The 27,816-nt window shown below is 36.2% G+C and overlaps 1 protein-coding gene across 5 annotated transcripts in view; it reads left to right on the top strand.

Moving 5' to 3' along the window:
* Positions 1-27,816, top strand: part of ERP44 (endoplasmic reticulum protein 44) — an 85,082-nt gene that overhangs the window by 5,442 nt on the left and 51,824 nt on the right. For 2 of the 5 annotated variants that reach the window (XM_082404116.1, XM_082404115.1), the window contains exons 2-3: positions 25,948-26,020; positions 27,773-27,812. The exons of 2 other annotated variants lie outside the window; for them this stretch is intronic. In XM_082404116.1, coding sequence (XP_082260242.1) covers positions 25,948-26,020; positions 27,773-27,812 — 113 coding nt within the window. The remainder of the gene's footprint in view (positions 1-25,947; positions 26,021-27,772; positions 27,813-27,816) is intronic. One more of the 5 variants, XM_082404117.1, reaches the window with a different exon arrangement.

Here is a 27,816-nt window from a genome sequence, read left to right as displayed (position 1 = left end):
TCAGTTATTGAAAACATTTTCCACACTATAGTAGCTCAACTTGTAGATGCACTATATTTTACTTCATCGTTTGTTAAAATACTATTATTTTAATATAAATTACGGTATTTTTAATATAAAATATGGTTATTGGTCATCTCCAGCTTTTCACAATTGTAAAAAAAAAAAAAGTACAAATGATACATATACAATGATGTTCACTGCAGATCTCCAGATATATCCTCAGGTTAATTTTCCAGAATTGTATTTCTGGTATATCTTTTATTTAGGATTTCTGATACATTGTACAAATTTGCCCTACTGAAAAGTTGTACAGACATTTATTTCTGTCAACAGTGTATGAGTGGCAGGGCAGGAATAAAGATGTAGACATAGAGAATGGACTTGAGTACATGGTGGGGAGGGGGAAGCTGGGGCGAAGTGAGAGTAGCATCGACATATATACACTACCGAATGTAAAATAGTTGGCTGGTGGGAAGCAGCAGCATAGCACAGGGAGATAGGTTCGGCTCTTTGCGATGACCTAGAGGGGTGGGATAGGGAGGATGGGAGGGAGGCTCAAGAAAGAGGGGATATGGGGACATGTGTATGCATATGGCTGATTCGCTTTGTTGTGCAACAGAAACTAACATGGTATTGTGAAGCAATTATACTCCAATAAAGATGTATTTTTTTTAAAAAGGGAGAAACACTTTGGTATTATGCAAACAAAGCAATTTTTCTGGAAAAAAACCCCAAAACAAAACAGTGTATGAGTATGCCCACTTCCTTACACTCTAGTTACAGTGGGTGTTTTTGTAGTCTGTGCCAATTTAGTAGACCAAAAATATTATCTGATTTAAATTTACGTTTCTGTGATTACAACCAAAGTTGATTTTTTTCATATTTATTAACCATTTATATTCCTGCTTGAATATGTATGTATGTGTTTATGTTAGTTGCCCCCTTTTCAAAAAATTGTTTACTCATTCTTCTTCCAGTAATTCAGAATAGATGTGCTCACAAGATACAGTTTAAGAATGATGGAAAGTGTTATTTCTTCATGTAGTGTCCATTCATGAGGTAGCATAGTGCAAAGAATACTGGACTAGCTGTCAGGGCATCTGTGTACAAGTTCCACCTCTTCCATATACTTGTATCCTTGGATAAATCACCTAGCTAAATTTTTTAGTCTATAAGTTAAACATACTGGATTTGATGATTCAGTGATTCTTTGTGTAGTCTATTATGTTTTTTAAAAAGGATATTCCTCTAACTCCCCTAATTAATAAATTTATTATTTGATTGGGTATTTCCTCAAAAAATCTGCTAGCTTTGCAGGTCTGTGCCCCATCACTCTGCTATACAGTGTAAGGAATAGCATGCTTTGGTCACAGCTTTTCTGATATTGCTGCACTCTATTTCATTTAACCAAGTAAATGAAAAACAGTTTGACTTTTCACAGCATTCAGTGCTCTTTAACCTACCTTTGATTCCATAGAGAGGAACTACCTATGGCCCAGGCTGCAGGAACTTTATTTCTTTGGTATTCTTTCCTTTACTCCTGGCGTTTGAATGCCTGTTTGCTGTCTGCTGTGGAAAAGAAAAAGATAATTGAGATTCATATCAGGCTTCCAAGGAATTTATAATTCAGTGGGGGAGACAAGATGTATATGTAAATAATTAGAATTCCAAAATGAAAGTGATAGGTGCCCTTAAGGTATTTGTAGAAGTGGGTTGTAGATCGTGCTATACAGAAGTGTGGCGGTGAGCCTGGGCATCACCTGGGATCTTCTTCCAGGGTCCTCACCCCAGGCCTACTGATTCAGAATCTGCACTTTAACAGTGTACCTAGCTGATTCGTATATGCGCATTAAAGTATGAGAAGTACAGCTATAGATGTTTGAAAAGAAGCAAATTTATTCTCATTGGCAGAATCAGAGAAATCTTCTTGAAGGAAGATGAGAGTAGAGCCTTGAAAGGTTAAATTGATGGGTTAATTTTCAGGCTTGAGTGGAATGAATAAGAAGGCTTGTAGCCTTCAATAACTTAATAATCTTTAACGTGAATTGAATACCTGCTTTTTTGGTTTCATTTTTTTTTTAAGGAGTCTTGCTGTGTGGCTTGCTGACATGGCCAGATGTCAGACTTGGCCCTAAAGAAGCTGGCAAACCCTTTGGCCAGTTTCCATTAGAACAGCTCATTATTATCTTAGCCAAAATAAAAATCATGGTCTTTAGTGGATTCTCACCAGCTTTCCGATTACTCCACTCAAGAGGAGAGGGACAAAAAAGGGACTTTGGAGAAGTTGCTTATGTAATGCCATGGATCTTAGGTCTTGGTTCTATTCTTGTAAAGATTGCAATCAAATTCTAACTGCTTTGATTCCCACGGTAATATTGTGGTCAAGATCTCTGATTCCTCTAGCTCTGTGATTTTCTCGTTATGTAGAACCTTGAACGTTATATTTTAATGTATCTAATTTTTAGTCACCTGAGTTTGTAGACATGAACATTACTAAAATAATAGAGAAAAACAATGAAAATGAAGGAAGAAATCATCTCAGAAAAACATTCTAGTATTGGGGCTAAAGAAAACTGCAGGGTGAATAGTAGAGTGCCAATACTTTACCCATTTCTTCCTCAAGATTATAAGGGTCTAGTAGTAGAAGCTTTGGTAACTGGATTTAAGAGATTTTAGGAAAAGGTCTTTAGGAATCAGAAGAATTTTTGACCCTGGAAGAAAGGAATTGGAGGCCTTTTTATTAGATAGATGGGACTCTATCGTTAGTGTTTTGCTCAGTTCAGTAGGCAGGAAGGGATATAAGAACCATGACTGGGTCACAGGCAGTATAATGACTGAAGTTATAGTTATCTAGAGTTGTACTGTAAACTTAAAAAAGTTTTAAGTACTGTACTGTAAAATTCATTAAAATGGAATAAAATAAAAAATTCCGTTCCTCAGTCACAGTAGCCATATTTCAAGGGCACAGTAGTCACATGCAACTAGTGGCTACTGTACTGAACAATGCAGGTGCTGAAACATTTCCATAGTTGCAGAAAGTGCCATTGGATAGGGCTGATCTAGAGCTTTGCTCTTGCTGTCTGTCTCAGAAACCAAGACAAAGGTGAGGTAAAGAATGAGGAAAGTGCCTCAAATAGTGTTTCACGGCTTGTGAGGAACACATATTTTACCTGTTCAAGGAATAGCAATAACTGGGAAAAAAAACGTCAATAATCTTATTAGCACAGATTTGGCTTTTGGTTGTTGCCTAATGGCAAATTTAGGGAGGCACCAGAGAATACTAGTTAAAACTTGAAAATAAGAGTTGGAGTGTTAGTATTTTTCTTTTACTAGTTCACAAGGTCATTCAGGGCAAATCTCTTTCCTTCTTGAGGCCTTAGTTTTTCAACTGAAGATTGAGTAGGACTGCATAGACTGTTTGGAGGAGTCTAGCAGACCTTCCAATGGAATGTGACTGGGACGTTGGGACTTGATGGCCTACAGTTTGTCTCTGTGATAAAGTCCCTTTTGAAGTCTTCATCTTTAGAAATGATATAGAGACAATTTTATTAAGTACATACCTACATTTTTAGTTAGTAAAATTACCTGTAAAAAGATGGCCTGTTGATACATTCTGTTTGCCTCAGGTATCAGAAGGGTACCCTTGCCAGGAACTTAATCTTCTAATTTGATAAACTCAGAAATTACTGTGCATCTCTTCCTGCATACTTTAAAATGGCCAAAAGTTGTATGAGCTCATGAAGACAGGCTAATATTTAATACACATAGCAGTTTTCTAAATTTGAGCCAACTCCAAAATGTGAAGAAAGTATGATTTAGTGATGGAGTAGAGATCATGAATAAGTTTATAAGGTAAAATATTAAATGGAGTTAAAATTTCTTTGTCCTTTGGACAAGATACTCATATTTACATGCCTGCTGTTTAGGTGTTTTGTTGTATTTGAAGTTTTGTAAAATGTAGGGGGAAATGCCAGCTCTTAAAATATTACTGACACAACATTAAAGTCTATCTGTGAGTAAAGAACAGTTTCAGCTGTGAATGTGATCTGAGAGAGAAATTTGGATATTTCTCAATTCCTTTCATTTTATTACTATGGTTCTGGCCCAATTGCAGTAAAATCCCAGCTAGCTGGTAAAAGCTCACGTTTCTGTAATGACTTCACATTCTGAAAGAGCTACATTTTTTTTTTTGCAGTCAAAATAATTCTTTGAAAACAGCTACTCAAATTGACTCACTCCACAGTTTCTAGCACCAGTTTTTACTGTAAGAATGGATACTGGGCTTCCCTGGTGGCGCAGTGGTTAAGAATCCTCCTGGCAATGCAGGGGACACGGGTTCGAGCCCTGGTCTGGGAAGATCCCACATGCCATGGAGCAACTAAGCCCGTGTGCCACAACTACTGAGCCTGCGCTCCTGAGCCTGCAAGCCACAACTCCTGAAGCCCGGGCACCTAGAGCCTGTGCTCTGCAACAAGAGAAGCCACCACAATGAGAAACCCACGCACCGTAATGAAGAGTAGCCCCCGCTCACCGCAACTAGAGAAAGCCCGCGCACAGCAACAAAGACCCAACGCAGCCAAAATAAATAAATTAAAAAAATAAATTTAAAAAAAGTTATTAAAAAAAAAGAATGGATACTGATTCTCATAGGAAGTCCTGTGATCTGTTCACAATTAACACAAGTACCAGTGTTGCAAGATACTTGGTTCTTTATTTAATCTTTGAATGAACAGTTTCACATACCCTAATTTTGCTTTAGAACTATAAAAACTGTGCTACATTTTAAAGCATGTTCTACTTATTTGTTTTAAAAATTGTCCAGTTTGTTTATTATTTAATTGTGCCTGTACTCTGGTCTTAGAATGTCTTCCAGAGGTAAAGTGAAGTATTGGCTGGGCCAAAAAGTGCCTTGGGGTTTTTAAGTAAAAACAAAAGACACATTTTTTCATTTTCACCAAGAACTTTATAGAACAACGTGTTCACCCTTTTGTTCCACTACCTTCTGCCATTTTTCAGGCAACTTCATAATTCCATCTTCCCAAAACTTTTTATCTTTTTGAGCAAAGAACTGTTACAGGTGCCTTTTACAGTCCTCCAGGGAATTGAAATTTTTCCCATTAATAGAATTTTGTAAAGACTGAAATAAATGGAAATCTGAAGGTGCAATGTCTGGTGAATACAGTGGATGAATCAGAACTTCCCAGCCAAGTCGTAACCGTTTTTGCCTGGTTATCAAAGAAACGTGGTCTTGCGTTATCCTGATGGAAGATTATGCGTTTTCTGTTGACTCATCCTGGATGCTTTTTGTCGAGTGCCGCTTTCAGTTGGTTTGATTGGGAGCACTACTTGTTAGAATTAATCGTTTGGCTTTCCGGAAGGAGCTCATAATAGAGGACTCCCTTCCAATCCCACCATATACACAACATCACCTTCTTTGGGTGAAGACCATCCTTTGGTGTGGTTGGTGGTGGTTCATTTCATCTGCCCCACAATCTCTTCCATTCCACATTATTGTACAGTATCCACTTTTCATTGCCCGTCACAATTTGTTTTAAAAACGGAACATTTACATTATGTTTCAGTAGAGAATCACATGTGGAAATATGGTCAAGAAGGTTTTTTTCCACTTAACTTACGTGGAACCCAAACATCAAAGCGATGAACATAACCAAGCTGGTGTAAATGATTTTCAACGCTTGATTTGGATATTTTGAGTATGTCGGCTATCTCTTGTGTGGTATAAGAAGATTGTTATCAATTATTGTTTTGATTTGATCGCTATCAACTTCAACTGGCCTACCCAACCATGGAGCATCGTCCAGCAAGAAATCTCCAGCATGAAACTTCGCAAACCACTTTTGACACGTTCAATCAGTCACAGCAGCTTCTCCATACACTGCACAAATGTTTTTGTGCATTTCAGTTGCGCTTTTACCTTTCTTGGAATAATAAAGCATAATATGCCAAAAATGTTGCTTTTTTTCTTGCATCTTCAATATTAAAATGGCTACACAAAAACTTACCAATTTTGATAAGTCTTTTTTTAAATGCATGCTGATATGATAGCTGTCACAATACAATCTAACAAAATTGTTTTGAATGAAGTTGAAGACAACTAAGTGCTACTAGAGCCATCTTATGGAAAAAACCAAATGAACCTTTTGGCCCACCCAATATTTTCCATTAATAATAACTTGAAAATATATCAGCTAAAGAGAAGACTTTTAGGAGAATATTTAATTTAGGAGTCAGAGATGTGGGCTCAAATCTTGGATCTGCTGCTTTTCACCTTTGTTATCTTGCCTGTTAACCTCTGAGGAATAATACAGGTTTTGTGTCTGGCTTATAGGAGGTGTTATTTGCATGCTTCTATGATTTTGTGGAACAAAAAGTGTTAAAAAGGTATCACGCTTTCTTATTCTTAGATCTTAGTTTCTAGTACAATACCTTACACAGGTTAAGTGCTTAATAATAATTTATTGCGTGTATGGAAAAAAGAAAAGGTACAGCTAGGGTAAGGAGGATCAGGAATGCCCAGGGGAGTGGGAGTTTGTAAGCATCACCAAGAAGGTGAGCCTTGAACTAGGTGAGGAAGTTAGTCATTTGGATTTCTTGGGGGGAAGAGCCTTCCAGGCAAGGGCATTAGCCAGTGCAAAGTTCCTAAGTGTCACAGGCATATTCAAGGAGCAGCAAGGAGGGCAGTATAGCTGTCATGCTGTGAAGAAGGTGCAGTGTATTAGAAGATTAAGTCGGGAAATCCCCGGCGGTCCAGTGGTTAGGACCTCGCACTTCCACTAAGATCCAGCATGCCATGTGGCTGAGCCAAAAAAGAAAAAAATTCAGTCATGTAGCTAAAACACATTTTCCAAAACTGTGCTTACTATGTATGTTGTTTGCTGATGTTTTCTTTTTTCTTGTTTTCTATTCTGTGCTTTGTTTTTTTAAAAAATCGCTGATCTGACCCAATAAGGTAGAACTCCATAACAGGGTTGCTGGTAATATTGATCTCCTCAGCCCTGGCCCAGTTGGCTCTGCTGGGAGTTGCCTTGGCTGTTTACCCCAGTGTTCCCCCAGTTTGCTGTTTTCAAAATATTCCCTATGTGTGACAGGATGGGTCACAACCTGCAGTTGTAATAACTTAAACTGTGAAAACAAAAGATTTCCTGACATATTTTTTGATTCCTGAAAGCAGTATACTTTCATGGTACAGAAAAGCATAATGAAGAAAAAAAGTACATACCCCTACCACTGATAACATTTAATGAATATCCTTCCAGTTCTTTTGTGTGCATATTGAAAGGACTTTTAACAGTAAAATGTACGTTTTGAACAACGTAGGGTTGGGCTCTCACTCTTGTTTGGTCGTGGTGTAGAGTGGTAGACTGCCAGCTACGTGGGAACAGAAGATGATGCCCGTGTGTATACCTGTGCTTGTACTCATAGAACTTGGAAATGGCACTGAGCTTGACCACTTAACTTTAGAAAGTTATTTAACCTTTCTGAGCTTCCTTTTTCTCACCTTTCAAATGAGGATACAGCCCTCTTTTGAAGAATTCTGGGAAGACAAAATGAGACTGTTTATGAACGTGTCCATGGTACGCTGTAGGCACTTAAACTTTTCCGACGTCTGTCACATCATAGGTGTTCAATAAATGTTGTTTAGATGAAGGAATCAGTGAGTGAATGAATGATTGAATACGTTTGCTGCTTTGGGTAACTTTCAAATTGTTCACCCTGTGGTATTAAAATTGTGTGCACTGAAGTAATGAGCTGGCGTGACTAGCTTCCAGCCCCCTGTGGTCTTCTGATGCTAATTGCACTGTCAGTATTATACTAACAAAAACAGCTTAAAAATGTGACCATGAAGTGAATAAATTATCTGTCTAGTTCTGTTTTATAACTGTACTTAGTTTTGTACTTAAATTCAGTATATAATGATGAAAATAGTTTATGGAAACAGTTGTATTTTGTTGTACAGACCACTGGTTTTAGAATTAAAAGAGACCTGGGTTTGAACCCTGTTCTGCCACTAGTTTGCACAAGTCACTTAGCCTATTTGAGTCGTAATCCTTTAGCAAATATTTGCATATACTATGTGTCACATACTGCATACTTTCATTTTCCTCATTTATAAAATAGGGATAATATAATTTCCTACTTCAGCTTCAAGAGTTGATGTGATGATGTAAAAGAGATATGTGTTTGTAAATAGTAAATATATATATTGTTACATTGAAATATTCTTGTGTGCTTCAAACATATGTTTGTTACTCAGATTTTTTTTTTCCCCCAGAAGCCTAGGTATGCAATGTAGTTCATCCCTTTCAGGGAGAGTTGATGCATTATGGAAGTAGTTCTAGGGTCTGAGTTTCCGGGATAACTGACAATACTAGAAGTAGAGTGACTTTGAAGCTGGAAAGACCTAGTTCATTCTTGGTTCTGCCTCTTTGTAGCTGTGTGATATTAAGCAAATTTCTTTATCTTTCTGACCCTCCAATTTCCAATTTTGCAAGTGGGGATAATTATTTTGCAAGGTTATAAGATTAAGATATAATGTATATTAAGTACTTTGCATCATGTCTGGCGTATAGAAGAGATTTTTGTTTTGTAAGGTAATGGATAGAGAAGGAAAGGTTGCCAAGTGGATAGAGTTGTCATTATAAAATGGAAGAAGTACCTTGGAGGAGGATTGCGCTTGTTTTGACAATCTCTCTGTGCTTCTAGTGCCTTTTCGACATTCTGAAATGAGTAAATGGATGAGGCTTTTTATTTTAAAAGTCTGATTCTAAATATTGGTGGTTTCTTAAAGTGCTTATCAACTTGTCTCTTTCCCCTGGTAAGTTACGGCATAGTCTTATCAAAATAGTGACAAATGTAACTGTTATTGATAAAAATAAAAATCTAACTTGATATGCATTTCTGCCTTTAATACAAAAGCAAATAAATTCCTGTAAGTGGTATAAATGGAAGTGGGAAACATGCTTTATGCTTTGCTGTTTGAAAGGTATCATTTGCTCCACAGAGAAAGGCATCATTTCTTTTACTTTGTACATTCAAAAAATACATCCCTGACTGTTGTAGTTGACTAGATATTTGGAAAATGATGATGATTCTTTAGAAATATATAATCTTTCTCTAGTAGAATTTAGTTAGGGAAGAGAAGATGATTATAGCGTATTTTGGTCACTGAAAAGAGACAAACGTAAAAATCCTATTTGTGTAAGTGTGGAAGATTTCAAATTGCTGGTTATATAGTTTCATATGTTCCTATAAGCTTAACTTACATATACCATAGTTATCCCTTAAATATTGCTTCCAGTGAGGTGTGAAGTTATTTACACATAAGCATGTATGATATCTCCTACTTTTAGTAAGTTTTGGCCATTAATCTAAATCTGCTTATAGATTTGATGAAAACTGAGGATATAACAGATCTTCTTGAATTTAGATACTGTGATGAAGGTATTTGGTAAGAACCTATTGGCATATAAGATAGTTTATAATGAGAATTTCATCTTGGATCAAGAAAAGCTCACCGTACGGTTTTCTTTTTCTAATCTCATGAATACATCTACAAACCCCTTCCATTGGGAAGATGGGTACTTGGTTAGAAGAGGAGGGTAAATTGTGTTTTCCAGTCCACAACACTGTTATAAAGGCCTCCTTCATATGCACTGGTTATTGTCTGGAACAAAAGAGTGGTTAAGGTAAATATATAATAAGATGAGCCCTCAAGAAATAGCTTTTAATTCTGAGAAGTATCCAATATTCTGTAGCAAAATAATCAGATTTTCAGTCTTCTTTTTCTCATTTGGCCCATGAGGCAAGAGAAACCATCACTGAAGTAGTTAATTGTACTTAAAGTGTAGTGTTTGATGCCTTAATGTAAGTCTTTCTTAGCTTACATTATTTGGGGAATACTTATATGTACAGTGGTACTAACTTCCCTTGATCATCTTCAGCTGTTATTTCTAATGCAAAATAGATTGTGATATATGAGGAAATTAGCAGAGAGTTTGTCTATATTCCTACATGAGTTGATTTTCCAAGAGTATACTACTTTGGAATATTACTTTGAAGTACTAAGTTAATAAATATCCCTGAATAGTCTAAAGATGGGATAGAAAATATTTTCTTAATGGCTTAATATGCACTTTTATTCAGGTTGTTTAAATGGTTTTTAGTTTAAGGAACAAGGGTGTCTTCTAGGCAGATTTTCTTCTAAGAGAAATACAGGACACTTGTATTACTATCAAAGTTTATTATCCCATTGTCAGGACTGGGGTAATTCCTATCAGTAAGTTGTTTTAGGTAATTAAAGTCAGTTTCATTCACACAAACCAAATATATGTGAATGTGTCCTTTTTTTTTTTTTTGCTGGAAATCATTAAAAAATATAAAGAAGCATTTCTCTTTCTGCTTAGCTTCTGAAATGATGTTTGTTATGCCTAGTTCATAAGTCCAGAGTGACACATCATACAAGGAATGGCTAATTTCATCTGTTGGTGGCAGGCAGAGCCTATGTGATTTTGTTTGATTTGCATCTTGTGAAAACAAATTTTAAATTTGTGGATTGAGAGTGTTTTAAGTAGAGGAGCTGGTGTCTGCCTTACTCGTGGCTACCAGACATGATTTAACTGTTTAAAAATGATGATTGTGATGTGTTCCCTAGGTCAGAGTAGCCTCCTAATTGTGAATTAGACTACCCTTTGGTAAGTCTCTCACTTATACCCTTATAACATTTCACTCTAAGTACCCTGTTTCTTCTTGAAATAGTGTTCCCCCTGCTTCTTTTATGCTCCAGTGGTTCACTCTGTTTCTCTCTTTCTCTGTTCCTCTTTCTGTCCCCCCTCCCCCTCACTGGCTGGAGAAAGGGAAAAGGCCTACATTTAAGTGACAGAAGGACAGTAAGGAGGTAAATGTACTGTCTAAGAGCTTCTTTTCTCCCTTCCCATCACATCTTGTCATCCAGTCATTTTAACTCACAGCTTTACCTATCGCCTCTAAAGACTGGAGTAGCTTGGGAGTCTTTTAGTGTTTTGTTAGTGCCTTGGGCGCAGGTGCTTTCTTGGTGTTTTAGTCCTTGGTGTGAAAAGTAGTCAAATACAGTTTCCAGACTTTTTCTGCTAGTTGGTAGAAGGCAGTTCATCTTCTGTCAGCTGTTTTCTCATTGACTGGGCAAGGCATATGACTAGTGAAATTGAAGTAGATCAATGACTGCATAGTAATTCTTTCTCTAAAATAGTCTTACTCTCCTTTCAGTTCCTCTAGTCACCTAGGTTTATAGCTTTGGCTCATTGACTTTTGCAGCCCTTTAGTTTGTCACCATGACCCATTTGTCTTTCTTTTGAAAGTTTCTCCAAATCTCCCCACCTCAGTCCAGGCCCCTGTTTCCCTTCCTTCCTTGTATTACCATTTCACTCTCTTAGCTGTATAGTCTTACTTCTCCCCAGTAAAGGGAGGAGCACAGTAATTTCAAGACTTAAAGATTAGTGCTCCCCCCTTACTGAGAAGTCTCCCAAGGCTTCTTACTTTCTGCTACAGCAGATATCAATTCTTCTGTCTGGCTTTCAAGGGTATTATACTTACTCTGCTAACACCTTGGTTTTTTCCTTAACATTCTGGCCCCAGCCTAACCTTCCAGCTTCATCTCCTACTACTGCACTACATGAACTTCCTTAGCCAGGCTTTCTCTTCACTTACTTCATCTATAGAAACTACTCTGCTCATTAACCGATACAGCATTCTCTGCCTTTTTTCTGCCCTCTCTCTAAATTTTTCTGTAAGCCTTACAGTACTTGCATCATACATCTGGTAGGCTAACTTTCCATGCATGGTCATGAATCTCTTGAAGGACAGAATGTGCCTTTTATTCCCTGCAGGCCCTACCTGGTTCAGTGCTTCCATCCCCATAGGTTCTCATCGAAGGACTTTGGTGAGCTTGTGGGAGAGCAGGTGGATATGTTCCTGGTGAGCTGTACATGATAGAATTGTGATGAATGTGTAGACGGTAAAGGTGAGCAGATGTTCAGCCCAGTAGGGTAAAACTTTCCACTTTAAAGTGTATTGGTTCGTCCTGTGAGTTCTCTATAATAGCTAGTGTTCAGTTGAAGGCTAAATGGTCATTCTGCCAAGGCTGCTGTCAAGGAGAGTCCTGCACGAGGTAGGAGGGGAGGGTATTATTCAATCAGATAAACTAGTGCCTCCTTCACTTTGTAATTCTAAATAAGTACTATTTTGACCTAATAAAATAGAGGCCAGAGAGGCTGATGGGAATTGAGGAACTGACAAAGGTAATGATAAGAAGTTAAACAATAATACTTATAATTTATAGCTGAGTAATCTTTGTAGTTTATAGACCTGTTTTTCAGTGCTCTCTTTACATCTCGTGATGTTGAAAACAAAATTCAAAATTACAAAATATATTTTTGTGGCCTTCACATTTGGTTATTTCTTTGACTACTGAGAGAGTTCCATTTAGAAGATTATCTAGCCTACATAGATGCTTTATCCGAAAACTTTATTGTTTTGAGTTACTGAAAACAAAATGTTCATCGGAACTGCTGTGTTCATTTTACTTACGATAAATAGGAAAATTTTACTCCTTCCTGCAAGGATAGAGAATGTGAACTTCGGTTGATTGAAACTTGCCTTTTTCTCTCTTTTTAAATGATTCCAATGGTGATTCATTCTCTTAATTTGATTGTGAATTGATTTGTCACTTTTTTACTTGCTAGTTTGTCCTAAGGCAGGCCAAGTATTCTTCTCAAGTCTTTTTGGGGGTGGGAGGTCTCTAGAATTATTGCTGTTTGATGAATTATATGTTTTTTCTATTTAAAAGTGATCCTTTTCACTGTCATAATTTGAGTTCTAGTCCCCAACCAAAGATTTCAGAAAATGCTTTCTAACAGCAAAGTAAATGTCATTCATGTCCTCTCCCAGCTTTAAGTAGTTGGGCTTCTCTTGAGGTCTCAAAGAATTGTAGAATGTCTAAACATGGAAGAATTTTAAACTTACTTGGTTAATCTCTTTGTTCATTAAACATTGTGGAGTCTCTACCAAGTAAATGAATAAAACAGTATAAAAACTACACTTCATTGGCAAAATAAAATTTTACTAAAAAATAGTAAAGTAAAATAAAATTTTTGCAGAGTAGAAAATTTTAATTTTAATGATGTCCAGCTTATCAATTCATTCTTTCATGGATCATGCCTTTGCTGTTGTATCTAAAAAGTCATCACCAAACCTAAGGTCATCCAGATTTTCTCCTGTGTTATCTTCTAGGAGTTTTATAGTTTTGTGTTTTACATTTAGGTTAGTGATCTATTTTGAGTTATTTTTTGTGAAAGGTGTGTGGTCTGTGTCTACATTCATTTTTTTGCATGTCCAGTTTGTTACAGCACCATTGTTGAAAAGGCTGTCTTTTCTCCATTGTATTGCCTTTGTTCCTTCATCAAAGATCAGTTGGTTCTATTTATCTGGGTCTATCTCTGGGCTGTCTGTTCTTTTCCATTGATCTATTTGTGTATTTCCATTGATCTTTTGCCAATACCACACTGTCTTGATTACTGTGGCATTATAGTTAGTCTTGAATCTGTGGTGTCAGTCCTCCGATTTTGTTCTTGTCCTTCAATGTTATGTTGGCTATTCTGGATCTTTTGCCTTTGTGTATAAACTTTAGAATTATTTTCTCAATATCCATAAAATAACTTGCTGGGAATTTGATTGGGTTTGCATTAACTCTGTAGATCAAGTTGGGAAGAATTGACCTCTCGACAAATTTTGAGCTTTCCTGTACATGAACATGGAATAACTCTCCATGTATTTGGTTCTTCCTTGATTTTGTTCATCAGAATTTTGAAATTTTCCTCATATAGATCTTGTACATATTTTGTTAGATTTATACTAAGTGTTTCACTATGGGGGGTGCCAATGTGATGCTGTATCTTGAATTTCATATTTATCTTGTTTATTGATTTAGGAAAGCAACTGACTTTTGTATATCAACATTGTATTCTGCAGCCTTGCTATAATCGTTTATTTGTTCCAGCAGTTTTTTTGTCATTTGTTTTGAATTTCTACATAGATTATCATGTCATCTGCAAACAAAGACAGTTTTATTTTTTCCTTCCCAGTCTGCATGTTTTATTTCCCTTTCTTATCTTATCACATTAGCTAGGATATCCAGTATGATCTTGAAAAACAATGGTGTGAGGAGACATCCTTGCCTTATAACTGATCTCAGTGGGAATGCTTCAAGTTTTTCACCATTAAGTATGATGTTAGCTGTAGGCTTTTTGTATGTTCATTAACAAGTTGTAGAAGTTCCCCTCTATTCCTAGTTTACTGAGAGTTTTTATCATGAGTAGGTGTTGGATTTTGTCAAATGCATTTTCTGCATGTATTGATATGATCATATGACTTTTCTTCTTTAGCTCATTGATGTGATGGATTACATTAAATGATTTTCAAATGTTGAACTGGCCTTGCATACCTGGGGTAAATCCCACTTGGTCATGGTGTATAATTCTTTCTATTCACTGTTAGATTTGATTTGCTGTTATCTTTTGGAGGATTTTTGCATCTATGTTCATGAGAGATATTGGTTTGTAGTTTTATTTTCTTGCAATGTTTTTGTCTGGTTTTGGTATTAAGGTAATACTGGCTTCATAGAATGTGTTAGGAAATATTCCCTCTGCTTCTGTCTTCTGAAAGAGATTGTAGAGAATACGTATAATTTCTTCCTTAAATGTTTGGTAAAATTCACCAGTGAACCCATCTGTGCCTGGTGATTTCTATTTTGGAAGGTTATTAATTATTGATTCAATTTCTTTAATAGGTATAGGTCTATTTAGATAGTCTGTTCCTTCTTGTGTGAGTTTTGGTGGGTTGTGTCATTTGAGGAATTGGTCCATTTCATCTAGGTTATCCTATTTGTGGGCATAGAGTTGTTGTTAATATTCCTTGATTATCCTTTTAATGTCCATGAGATCTGTAGTGATGTCCCCTCATTCATTTCTGATGTTTGTAATGCCTAATTATGCCAATGCTTTTTCCTTCTTTCTTTACCTCTATCTCATGGCAGTTAAGAAAAGGGAGACAAAAATGCACAAAGGAGATAGATTCCTAAATTCAGATTTCCTTTTAGCAAACCATAGTCATTTCCTGATTAATATTTTGGTAGACACATACTACATGGTAGTGATGGAGGTCATGAGATAATGACCCTTAATATATATGAAAGCTTTGAGATCATCTCTGGGGGGGTTTTAGACCAAATGAGGGAAAGACAAACCCATTTGCTTTACAAAGTTAATTAAAACAGTATGTGGCATATGAGGCAGCATTAAAGAGTCTCTCTTCTAATGATTATTTAGTTTAGATGTCTCAGCAAGTATATGCACTTTCAGGGCTTCCCTGGTGGCACAGTGGTTAAGAATCTGCCTGCCAATGCAGGGGACATGGGTTCAATTCCCTGGTCCAGGAAGATCCCACATGCCATGGAGCAACTAAGCCCGTGCGCCACAACTACTGAGCCTGCACTCTAGAGCCCTCGAGCCAAAACTACTGAGCCCGCGTGCCATAGCTACTGAAGCCTGCACACCTAGAGCCCGTGCTCCACAACAAGAGAAGTCACCGCAATGAGAAGACTGCACACCGCAACAAACAGTAGCCCCCCACTCGATGCAACTAGAGGCAGCCCGCGCACAGCAATGAAGACCCAATGCAACCAAAAATAAATAAATAAAAAATAAAAAAAAAAAGTATATGGCCTTTCAAGGACTACTTCTGATTGACATTTAGAATTGGTTTGGTTAGAAGTCATAAGACAATTATTAAGATAACATGTTTTTAAAGTAAGCAGTGGATTAATACATTAGGCCTATATAATAATGGAATCATCCTTGGATTTGGTAATAAACATATTTTTACCCTAGAACATAGTACTGAAGAATAAGAAACTAGAAAGCCCGAGTTCATTGTAGAACTAAATGAATGTAGAAAGTAGGAAACCAGAGGTTTCACTGAAGAACAGTTTTTCATTGAAGGCTGTTGACTCACCAAAAAAAAGTCAAGTTCACATGTTTAATAGTGAAATAAAAGCATTCTTTGACATATGTAGGAGATATTTCCTTCATATTCATATTCTGCATTGTAGAAATGCATATGCTACCAGCAGAATCTGGTAAATAAGAGAGTTAAAGAATTTAAATTACATAAGTGAAAACATTGGTATTTATTTCACTATATTATACTATATATTTGCTGTCTTTCCCATCCTACTTCTCCATTTTTCTATGGGTCCTTCCTTTTTCTCCCAAATAAGCTGCTTGTACTTTACCACTTGTCTCAGGGATCCACTTCTGGTGGGAGCCCAAATGAAGATAGGCTGTCATTTTTCCTATAAAATTCCCTTTATTTTGACATAGCTGCTTGCATCCTCATGGTGTCATGTTACATGTTCCTCTGTATTCATTGTTTCCTATACACTAGTTCTTGGGCTTGATTAGATTGAGGTCAGGTTCAGTTTTGGGGGGTTAAGATTACTTAATAAGTGGTGCTTTTTATTTCCTATTGCATCCTATCAAGAAGCATTAGTATATAATTAACACTGCTGAATGCTATATGAAAGTTGTAATGAAAGTAAATCCTAAGCGTTCTCATCACAGGAAAATATATTTTTTTCTTTTATTTTGTTTCTACATGAGATGATGGATGTTTACTAAACTTACTGTGGTCATCATTTCATTAGTGTGTACATCCAATGATTATGATGTACGCCTAACACTTACACAGTGCTGTATGTCAATCATATCCCAGGAAAACAGGAAGAAAGAAAAAAGAAGCGGTAATATGTAGTTGTCCCACTTTCAGTGATGTTAAGATTGTTCAGTGACAGTGTTGATGCAGTTGTTCCACATTAAGATTAACTCAAGGCTTCTTGAAACCTAGGCAAAAAGGGAGTATGACATACTGTGTAATTCTCATTGTTCAGTGCCCAGCAGTTATCTTTTGGGAATAGATCATGACTTTGCAGGAATTATGGTGACTCTTAAATTAAAATACTTGAGAGAGAATCTTCTCTTTCTCTTTTTTAATATGAAAGTGAAATTGTTAAGTTTGATGATCTTGCCAGATGTAATATAAATATCTATATAATGTTATTCACACTCCTTTCCCCAGTGCCTAGGACAGTGCCTAGCATGTAATAGATGACTCAGTGAAAGATTTGTGGAACGACCTAACAAAAGAACGCATGTACCAACATGTTTGTAGACTCTCTTAAGGGAACTTTCTTTCATCAGGCACCCTGGGGAAGAATTACAGTGTAGCACAAGGAGGGCAGTCATAATTTTCTCTTGGCATATATGTATGAATGTTTGTTCTGGACTATTACAAGATCCAGTGCTAGGTACTAATCGGGAGACAGTGATGAATGGAACATTGTCTCACACATCCCCCCCACCCCGCCCCTGCAGCCCTGGGTCCCAGAGGATGTACAGAAAAAGAAGAAAACAATTCTCATCTTGCATTTTCTCCCAGTTCCTATGCTTTGTTAGTACTTTCATTGCTAGGTCTGGGTTTTAGTGAGGTGGTCGTTTTAACAGAAAAATCCTTTCCACACATTGAGAAGCTCATTCCCAGTTGTGAAGAACTTTTTGTAATAAGAGCATTCTTTCCTGAAGGTCGGAGAAGTGCACTGTCTATTCCAGGTAAATTAATTCATCCCATTTTTAGGATACAGTGAAGAACAAAACACAACGTCAATTTTTAATGGAAATCCATGCATGATTAATAACTAATATGCAAGAAAAAGAATGAATTGTAACAATTTTTTTCTTTTTATTTTCTATGGTTGTTTTTAACCGGCAGAATTTGATTTTAGGGGTTATATTATTCATATTTGAATTATTTGTTTTTGCATAGAATTTGTTTTCCCAAACATGTCTGTGCCCACCATATTTTGAGTTGTTTAATGAAGAAGGTTGTGACTGTTTTAATGTTTCTTTATAAAAGCAGATTGGTTCTGACTTGTCCAAAATGGGTTGCCCTGATATTATAGGAAGGTTGTATCACTGAGCAATTTAAGGGTTAAAGTGGCTTTCCAGTGCTATTCTATACTTAGTCCTATTTTTCCCCTCTCTTTGAACTTCTGGTTCATTATAATGCTTCTGGGAATACTAACAGTGAGATGTGCCTTGATTGATACTCAGCTTCAATACAGTGCCTGTCAGCCTTTCTCTGGGGACCTTTCATATCTCTTAGCTCCTTGTAGCTAACTGCAGACCTCTATGTTTCTGCTGCCTGCCAGCTTAAAGCAAAACTGAGAGTGAGAGTAGTGGCCTCAGGGAGGAGAAGCTGCCTGGATCCCATGGCATTGGGACTTCAGGTGGGAGGCTGATTTGTCAATCTGGATTAGAAATAGAAGGGAACTGTTGCCTGGTACATTACTTATTTCTTGCTATAGAAGAGACATAGTTTGTAAAGGGCTTTGAGAAGCTCCCAACAGAAAGGCAGGTAAATGATAGATTTAGAAAAATACACTAAGCTGTTACTGCAGAACTCCTAGCAGATGTAATGGCAGTTGAGAACAGTAATGCTGTAGGGAAGGAAACATCCTCTATTGAAGCTTCTATTTCTTGCCAGTAATTTTCGTGTAGAAATATCTATTCAAGCAGAAGGCAGTATACTTTGAAAAATTAACATCAATGTAGATTTCTAATGAGATTTTAGATTCCACATTTTTCTAAAATCACAGTATTACGCATCTCAATACAGAATGCTCACGAATGAGTATTACTGTATTCATATTTGAGGACCAAAACCATTGTACAAAGTTTAAAATGAATTTACATGCTTGTAGAGTCAAGAGTTTTGTTCTCTAAGGCAGTGGTACTTAATATGCATAGGAATCACTTGGGGATCTTACAAAAACGGAGATTCTGTTTCAGTAGGTCTGGGGTGGGGCCTGCATTTCTCACAGACTCCTAGGTGATGCCAGTGCTGCTGGTTCAGGGACCACCATTTGAATGCAAGGTTTTAAGGTATTGAGTTTTAAAACAAACAAACTCACCGGAAATACTTTCTATATTCTAAACTCATTTATACTAAGATATTCTAATAAAACACTTAAAGTAAGGCCTAGCAAATGCTTTTGTGACTGTAAATCTTGCTAACAGAAATAATATTTAATAACCTCTTCTTCCTGGTACTTTATTAGCTTCTGGTCCTGAAAGTCCGAAATCATTTATTTTCATGACTGAATTAACAACCTTACAATGGAACAATACAAGACGTATTGGACTTTTATCCACTAACGTAGCATAGCTATTTTTAAGTGAGGGTATTCTATGTGCTGAAGTGTCTGGAAGTCATGCCAAGGAATAGCTGGGGGAACTGGAAGAAGGTATTGCTGGGGATTCGTGACGGCTCTTAGACAGCAGTATAGAGGGGTTTCTGCAGTGGGTGGGAAGATCACTTCTGAGAGTCCCTCTAAATCTGAGTCTATGAATCATCACCTAGTATTGTGCTTTTCATCATTACATTATTAAACACAAATTTTAATACAGACTTCATTCCTATCTGATAACCTTATTTTCCTCAAACATGTTAAAAATATTTATTGACTATTCCCATTTCTGAACCCCTTTTCCGTATTTCTTAACTTCTAACACCCTCCCTCTAAATTCTTAGTGTATTACCATAATCCACCCATTCATTCACTTAGTACATATTTGAGTGCTCATTGTGTACTGGTAGGGTACTGTAGTAGGTGATATGTGGGGTACACAATTGAATAAGGAACAGTCTCTACTTTCAAGGTACTCAGAGTCTCCTAGAGGAGGCAAGATGGCACAAATAATCTGTGTGAAAAATAATATGTTAACACCCTAAGAGAGTGCTCTGGAGGTTCAGAGAAGAGAGAAATTAATCACTCTTGTCTGGGACCATCAGGAAAGGCTTCATAGAAAAGATAGCATTTGAATTGGGTCTTGAAAACTAGATAAGCTTTCCTAGCTGTTTCAAGCAGAGGAAACTACATGAGCCAAGTATGGAGGCAAGAGACTAAGATGACACATTTTAGGAATTGCAATTACTAAGACGCCTTGCATTCTTGGATTTGTAACTTAGAGGATTTGGACAATTTGTGAGTGACCCTTGAAGGGTCATGTAGTAATTTTTCTGAGCTACTGATTTTATTCCCTTCCTAAGAGCCTAATGTTTCAAGTCAATGACTGAGGCTAGTGATTGGTTTAGCTTAGCATTCATATCTTGGTCCATCTTTATTTTTCTCTATTCATTCTCATTCCATTCTCATTTTACCGCATGTTATATGGGAGGACATTATATGCTTATTAATAATTTAGAATTTGTGAAGAGATTGTTACGGTTCCTCTCAGTTGCCAAGAGTCTACTGCAAATAGGGTGACCATATATATAATTTATTGCCCAAACTGAGACCCTTTTGAAAGAGAGTGGTGCTATTAATAATATTCCAGGGCAACAGGCATAACCTGGGTTTGTCTCAAGCAAGCTAGAGTATATGGCCAACTAGAATGTATGGTTACTCTAACTATAGTTCTTGTTAGTTGGAATATAGAATATGGATGGGGATCAGTACCATGTGATGTAGGAAGGCAAGTGTGGGCTAGTTTGTGAAAGGTCCTAAATGCAGGCTAAGGAGTTAGGCTTTTATACTGTAGACAGCGAAAAACGCTTGGAGTTTTTTTAGGGGCAGAGGAATCGATATATGCAAAGCAGCATTGGAAAAGACTAGTCTGGACTCTGTGGGCAGGTTGGATTGAAGGGAGATATCGATTCAGAGAGTGTCATAGTACTCCCCTTTAAGGGTATATTCAAATGGTAACTACTTGAATGGTCTTAATGTACTAGGAAAATGTATTTATTTATTTATTTAAAAAATTATGCTGAGAGCTTTAATAACTCGCTTCCAATATGTGTTATTATTGATGTTAGTTCGTACTTCTAAAGATCCTGTTAGGTTGGTGTCTTGTTCAATTAATGTTTTTTTTTCAAAAGAGGAATAGCACTGGGGCCGAGCAGTGAATGCCAGAGCATTTTGTATGTGTTTGTATTATAGCATGTTTATGTGTTAATATTGTAACAATTAAAGTTTGACCTAACATTGAGAGAGAGTGCATAGTAAAAAATCTTCCCAAGATTTATTTCTAAAATACTTTTTTTAAAAATCATGTAACCAACTTTTCATTGCATCTTGTTTCAAACTGATGTCTAATTTAGAGAGAATTTTGATTTTGCAGTAACTCCCACTTCCCTAACCTACATTTTTCCTTTTTCTATCCTCATGGAGTAGGTTGGCTTTTGGGAAAGAAAAGGCATTTTCTACCAGGAAAACCAGATAAAGCATCATGGAAGAGGGAATCAATCCTTGAAGGATTGATTATGCAGTAGTGGAGAAGAGGACATTCCACATAGAGGAGACCATGTATGCAAAGAGAAGGAAGCAGAAAAATTGTGGGGCATGTTTTGGGAAAAGCAACTGGCTACTGGGTGGCTTAAAAAATGCTGTGGAAATACAGCTAGTGCACTGGCATCACCAGCCAGTTAGGTGGTCATGAAGGATACAGGGAAATTAAAGGAAAGGAAAGCTTTTTTAGTTCCCAAAGATATCTCAGTGTTTAAAAACCATCTAATGGAAGAAAATATACTTTACTTGCTAAAGAAGCTCCTATTTATTTATTAAATTTAAAAAAATTTTTATACAATTTTAAAGGTTACTTTCCATTTACAGTTACTACAAAATACTGGGTATATTCCCTGTGTTGCACAATACATCCTTGAGCCTATCTTACACCCAATAGCTTGTACCTCCCACTCCCCCAGCCCTGTATTGCCCTGCCTACCCCCCAGCCCCCCCACTGGTAACCACTAGTTTGTTCTCTATATCTGCTGAGTCTGAAGAAGCTCCTATTTAAAGCTAGCCTTTCACTTTATTTATTTATTTATTTTTTAATGAATTTGGGTGCAGTGTTTACTATTTACTCTGTGCCTTTTATATAAGATCATATCAGTAGACATATCTCAGACTGAAATATTTAATATTTTGTACAATAAATGCATGTGGAAGGAATTATCTAATGAATTATAGAAGATTATTGGAGATGCTTCTCAGTTTTCTTGGCAAGAAAATGAGCTAATGAACTGAAGAGAGTGACCAGTTTGTAAAATATTTCATAAGTGTATGTCTGTATATTTACATATGTTGTAATATTCCATCATTAGAGGCTAAATTCTCCATGACTATTAAGATCTATGGAAAATTTCTGTGTAGGTTTTTGTTGTTTCTTTAAAAAAAAATTAAAAGTTTACTTCAAGTCTAAAGTTAAAAATTAAATGATTTCCCTCCTCCCTTCCTGGTTTAGAGCTACTTGTCTTTATTTTACTTAAGCACTATAGCATTTGACACATAAAGGTGTTTCCCCAGGAGAATATTGTTTCTGCCCGGGGCTGACATGAAAAGAAACGATTTGTCAGACTAGTGGAGCTTGCTAACAATTCAAATAAACAACCTGTCTTTCCCTTCATACTGCATATTAATAGAAATGTTAATGATAAATTGCCTCTTTTACACCCTACAGGGAGGAGAGATTATTGGGTCAGAGACAGTTTTCTTGTTTTGGGCCTTCTTAAACACAGCTGTTAACAGAATCCTTCTTACCAGTTGCATGCTTATTAGCACAATGTTTCTTACATAATGGTTATGTTTAATACAGCCAAATTGATTGTGCCTCATTTTTGTCATTATCTAACGTAAAAAGCAATTAAATTTAGAATATACTTCTCTGGAAACATGTATTTTGATAGGCAGTAACTAACTCTTCAAAAATGGGCTTCCTTGGATTATACAGCTGAAGGCCATGATCATATCTGTATTTATCACTTTTTTCTCCCCTCCTTACCACCACCACTAGTTTGAGAGCTCCTTGAGATACAGCATGCATGCTATGCCTTATGCATTTGTGCCCTCAGTACCTAGCAGACACTGTAAATGACTGTCAAGTTATTTAATGACTTGAGTTTGATAATGACCAACTTTGTTGCTTTATTTTTATGTGGTCTTCTTGAATTTTTCTTCAGCATACAATCCACTCTAAAATCTTCCTTTATCAATATAATTGTTAGAAACAAGACAACAGGCCCCAAATGGAGTTGCTTATGCTAAGCCCCACATCACCAAACTGAGGCTTAACTTACAGTTTAGGCTCTTCCAGAAATGGAATCTAAACCTGTCAGCCCGGAGTCTCCTGATCAGCATGTGTTAGGTAATCTGCCAGATAGACCCCTGCCGTCCTCTAAAGGAAATTAACTTTGCAATAACCAATCCAGTTTTTTTGCCTAGCATAACGTCCTTGTTCCTGCTCCCCTCTGCCTATAAAAGTCTGATATTTTGTACAGCTCCTTGGAGCTCCTTTCTATCTGCTAGATTGGATGCTGTGTGCTTCAAATTGATTTCTGCTCATATAAACCCTTAAACATTTTAATACGCTTCAGTTTATCTTCTGACAGTTTATATAGTTGTCTAGAGCTAGTCATACACTGATGTGGGAAGGATCTGTTAATTGAGGTATGGGTAGTAAGTAATGACTGGTGAGGGAAGTCTGATCTTTCCAGTTGATTTTTGAGGTATTGAAAATAAATTAGTTATAGAAGTAAAATATTCAGGGATTTAAAGTTATCTAGCTTACTTTTAGGAGAGTATAATTTACTGGTTGCTAACAGAAATAATGTCAGCTATTGGCTACACTACTATGGTAACTTGAAAATAAGACTGGTATTATTCTTAGGTTTTTTCTAAGAAAAGAATGAATTTATAGAAATATTTAAAATAATTAGCTGGGCTTATTTACCTACCAGCATCAACCTGTCTCTTTATACTATTCAGAAATTGAATTGTTGGTGAATTATAAAATTTTGAGTTGTAACTGTTGTGAGTACCAAAAGTGTCCATGAAATGGGTGGGCAGAGGAGTGTCTTCAGTACCTTGATTGGGGCCTAATGTTAATTGTCACTTGATAAAGAGCAGTGGTTCAGTGAATGGATTTCCATATATAAATGGGATTGAACAAAAAACTGTCCAGGCATCAAATGGGCGCAGCCTAAATGTCCATCAACAGAGGAATGAATAAAGAAGATGTGGTACATACATACAATGGAATATTACTCAGCCATAAAAAAAGAACAAAATAATGCCATTTGCGGCAACATGGATGGGCCTAGAGATTGTCATACTGAGTGAAGTTAGTCAGACAGAGAAAGACAAATATCATGTGATATTGCTTATATGTGGAACAAAAAAAATGGTACAAATGAACTTATTTACAAAACAGAAATAGAGTCACAGATGTAGAAAACAAACTTATGGTTACTGGGTAGTGGGGGATAAATTGGGAGATTGGGATTGACATATACACACTACTATATAAAATAGATAACCTAGGGAATTTCCGGGCGGTTCAGTGGTTAGGATGCCATGCTTCCACTGCAGGGGGCATGGGTTCTATCCCTGGTGGGGGAACTAAGATCCTGCGTGCTGCAAGGTACGGCCAAAAAAAAAGAGAGAGAAAAGAAAAAATAGGTAACTAATAAGGACCTACTGCATAACTCTACTCAGTACTCTGAAATGACCTATATGGAAAAAGAATCTAAAAAAGAGTGAATATATGTATATGTATAACTGATTCACTTTGCTGTACACCTGAAACTAACACAACGTTGTAAATCAACTATAGTCCAATAAAAATTTAAAAAAACAAATAGCAACATCAACATGGGTAATCCTGTTTACACTTTTGGGCCAAATGTAAGTTTCAAACCTTTTCTTATAGCTTGCTGCCAAAGCAGATGTGTGTCTCTTTTTGAAATTAAATACTTACGTTTCTACCTTTATCCTCTATGCTGATTTTTGTATGTATTCATTCCTTGGTTGATTTTATTTTTCATGGCCTTGTTCACCAGTCCCACCAAATAAGATGCTGAAACATCTCTCTTTCACTCATTGTGTTAGATATTATCAAACTACTTAACTGCATTAGAGACAATACACGATTTATTTGATTTTGTTGTTGTAACTTAATGCTTGTTTCTCCATTAGACAGTAAACTTTCTGAGTGCAAAAAAAACAAAAACCCACAAAAAAACACATAATGTATTAAAGATGGAACCTAAAAATAAAATACACTAAATATTACTTTTTAAAATAAGTAAGCAGTTGTTAGTTTAGTTTAAAATTGTGCCTTTTCTTTGTTTTGCAGATGGCAAGCTGAGATTTTCTTTGAACACTAAGAAACACTAAGATTTTGATAAACTTGAATTTAGCGTTTTAGACACGTTAAAGTGGATGCACTTTACTGCTCTTAACTCTCTTTTTAATAACCTCTCACCTAACACATCGTAACTACCTGTAAGTGAAGACCCCGCAAGAAGGGCTTCTGGTTAACGATTTGAAAAGTCTTTCTTGAATTGTTCTTTTTATTATTTTGTTCTGTCTTAGAGACATGGTGGGATAGAATCAGCAAACTTAGCTTTGGTTTTAATATTCTTTCAAAACTGTTAATAATCTGGCAAAATTTTTCTTGTGGCACCAGAGATAAAGTTGTTGAGAATATTAATTTAAAACAGTGAGTACATTTTTAATTTTGAAAATTGTTTGGAAACAATCTCTTTTATGTATTTAGAAGTATAGGAAATCTATTGAACTAGTTTCTAGGCTTGATAAATTGTACTATTTCACTGCTCTTGTGAAGGGTTAGAATAGATAATAAAGATTAAAACCAACTGATGGATAATTTTTTAAATAGTGGAACCAACTTAATTCATAAATTTTCTTTTTCTTTTTAGACTTTCAGCATTATTTGCCTTTTGTGGAAACATTTATTAATTTCACATTTTTTAAATTTCCAGGTAACTTGGGTTTTTACCCCTGTAACAACTGAAATAACAAGTCTTGATACAGAGAATATAGATGACATTTTAAGTAAGTACCTTGTTATTTTTAAAGTATACTTTCTTCTCTCTAAAGAGTTAGTTTATATACAAAAACAAAATAAAATCTCAATTATCTAGAACAATTGAGGAGCCAGCATTCTGATTAATTCCATGGTATACGGAATTAACTAAGCACTTTCGGTTTTAGTTTTTAGTAAAGTTTCTTAAAATGCGCAAGTCTACTTTCCTGTGTTACAAGTAAACTTTTAGTCTTGTTTTGTTTCTTTGCCTTGTCATGAATACCACTCTTAACAATTCAGAGTATTTTGTTGCTTAGAGGCCAGCAGTTTCCACTGTGCAGTATTACATGTTAATGACCTTAGGACACAGCCTACAATTTTTTTTTTTTGTCTTTTTTTTTAGCTTTTAACTAAATCACCTACTCTGATCTCTTTTATTGTCATTGGTCCAATTAAGTTCAATAAGTGTTTTGCTTGTTTGCTGACAATGTGATTGTAGATACAGTTAACTTGGGGGAAAACATTTCTTGTTTTTAAAAGTAGTAGAGGGAATGTGAAGACGTGGTTGATAGAAAAATAACAACTTAGGAGTTTTAAGAAAATGTAGTGTGGATAAATGATGTCTTTTTTTTTTAAGCATTCCATTTCACCCACTGGTTTGAGCAAAACTAAAAATAGTAAGAGTTAAAAGGAGTTATTCATTCACCATCATATACTGTTTTGTGTTCTTGGAACTGGTTTTAAATGCTAGAAAGTCTATTCCCATATTATGGGATCTCTTTAGAGAAAGGGTGCTATAAACTTTAGCCTGTATCAGTGTCACCTGGAGGACTTATTGTCAGTATTGCCAGGCCTGCCCCCAGTTTCTGATAGAAATTGCTAGACCCCGCCTAAGAATTTGCATTTCGACAAGTTCCAGCATGATACTGGTGCTTCTGGTCCCAGGGATTACAGTTTGTGAACATCACTGCTTTAGAGTAAATAGCAAGTAGATAAAAAGTGCTTTGAAGGTAAACAAAGGAAAAAGAGAATGGAAACTTGCAAATCATCTTCACTCCTTTCATCTTTCAAATTCTAGAATATCTTTGTGGGTATGGTTTCTGTGTGTGTGTGTCTGTGTGTGTGTGTGAGTACTGAGTACTTGAGTTTATTTAAGTTTCTCTTTGTTAGGTTTAGGCAAAAGGAACAGATATATCTTTCTCATGTCTTCACATCCGGATATGCAAATAATACTGTTATATTTTACAACAGAGAATAACTGTTAAATGGGTAGGAACCAGAAAAGGTACATCTTATGCAACACTGTTATTTGTAGATTACTTGTTGCAACTAGGTGGCATCTGAGTTTTAGAAATAGATTAGTTATACAAGTCTATTCTCTGAAATAGGATTTTATTTGCAAAGCTCAGTTATTCATGAATATGGAAGGTCAAAAAATGGATTATTAAAATCCAAATCACTCCACTTCACTTTTTATGAGAGTATGCTATTTAGTAGCTTACTTTCCTGATCTGGGTTTGATTCTCTGTTTATTTTATATTCATTCAGTGGAGGTATTAAGATGGAGGACGATATAGAGGAAAGGAACAGGGACTCCCACAAATTATATAAGCTGTCCAGGACTCTCTATATGGGTTTCTGAGTGAGAGATAAGTTACTGTGTATTTTTAGTGAGCCTTTAAGAATGGAAAAAGACCATGATGAAAACCATATCTTTAATTATGTCATAATTATGTAGACACGAGTAACTTAGGTTATTTGGTTTTGTTTTTCAATTTCAGACAATGCTGATGTTGCTTTAGTAAATTTTTATGCTGATTGGTAA

Source organism: Balaenoptera borealis (assembly GCF_965194805.1).
Source record: "Balaenoptera borealis genome assembly, chromosome: 8".
NCBI classification, from domain to species: domain Eukaryota; kingdom Metazoa; phylum Chordata; class Mammalia; order Artiodactyla; family Balaenopteridae; genus Balaenoptera; species Balaenoptera borealis.
The sequence above is the reverse complement of the archived record's forward strand: the minus strand, read 5'-3'. Positions and strand labels throughout refer to the sequence as shown.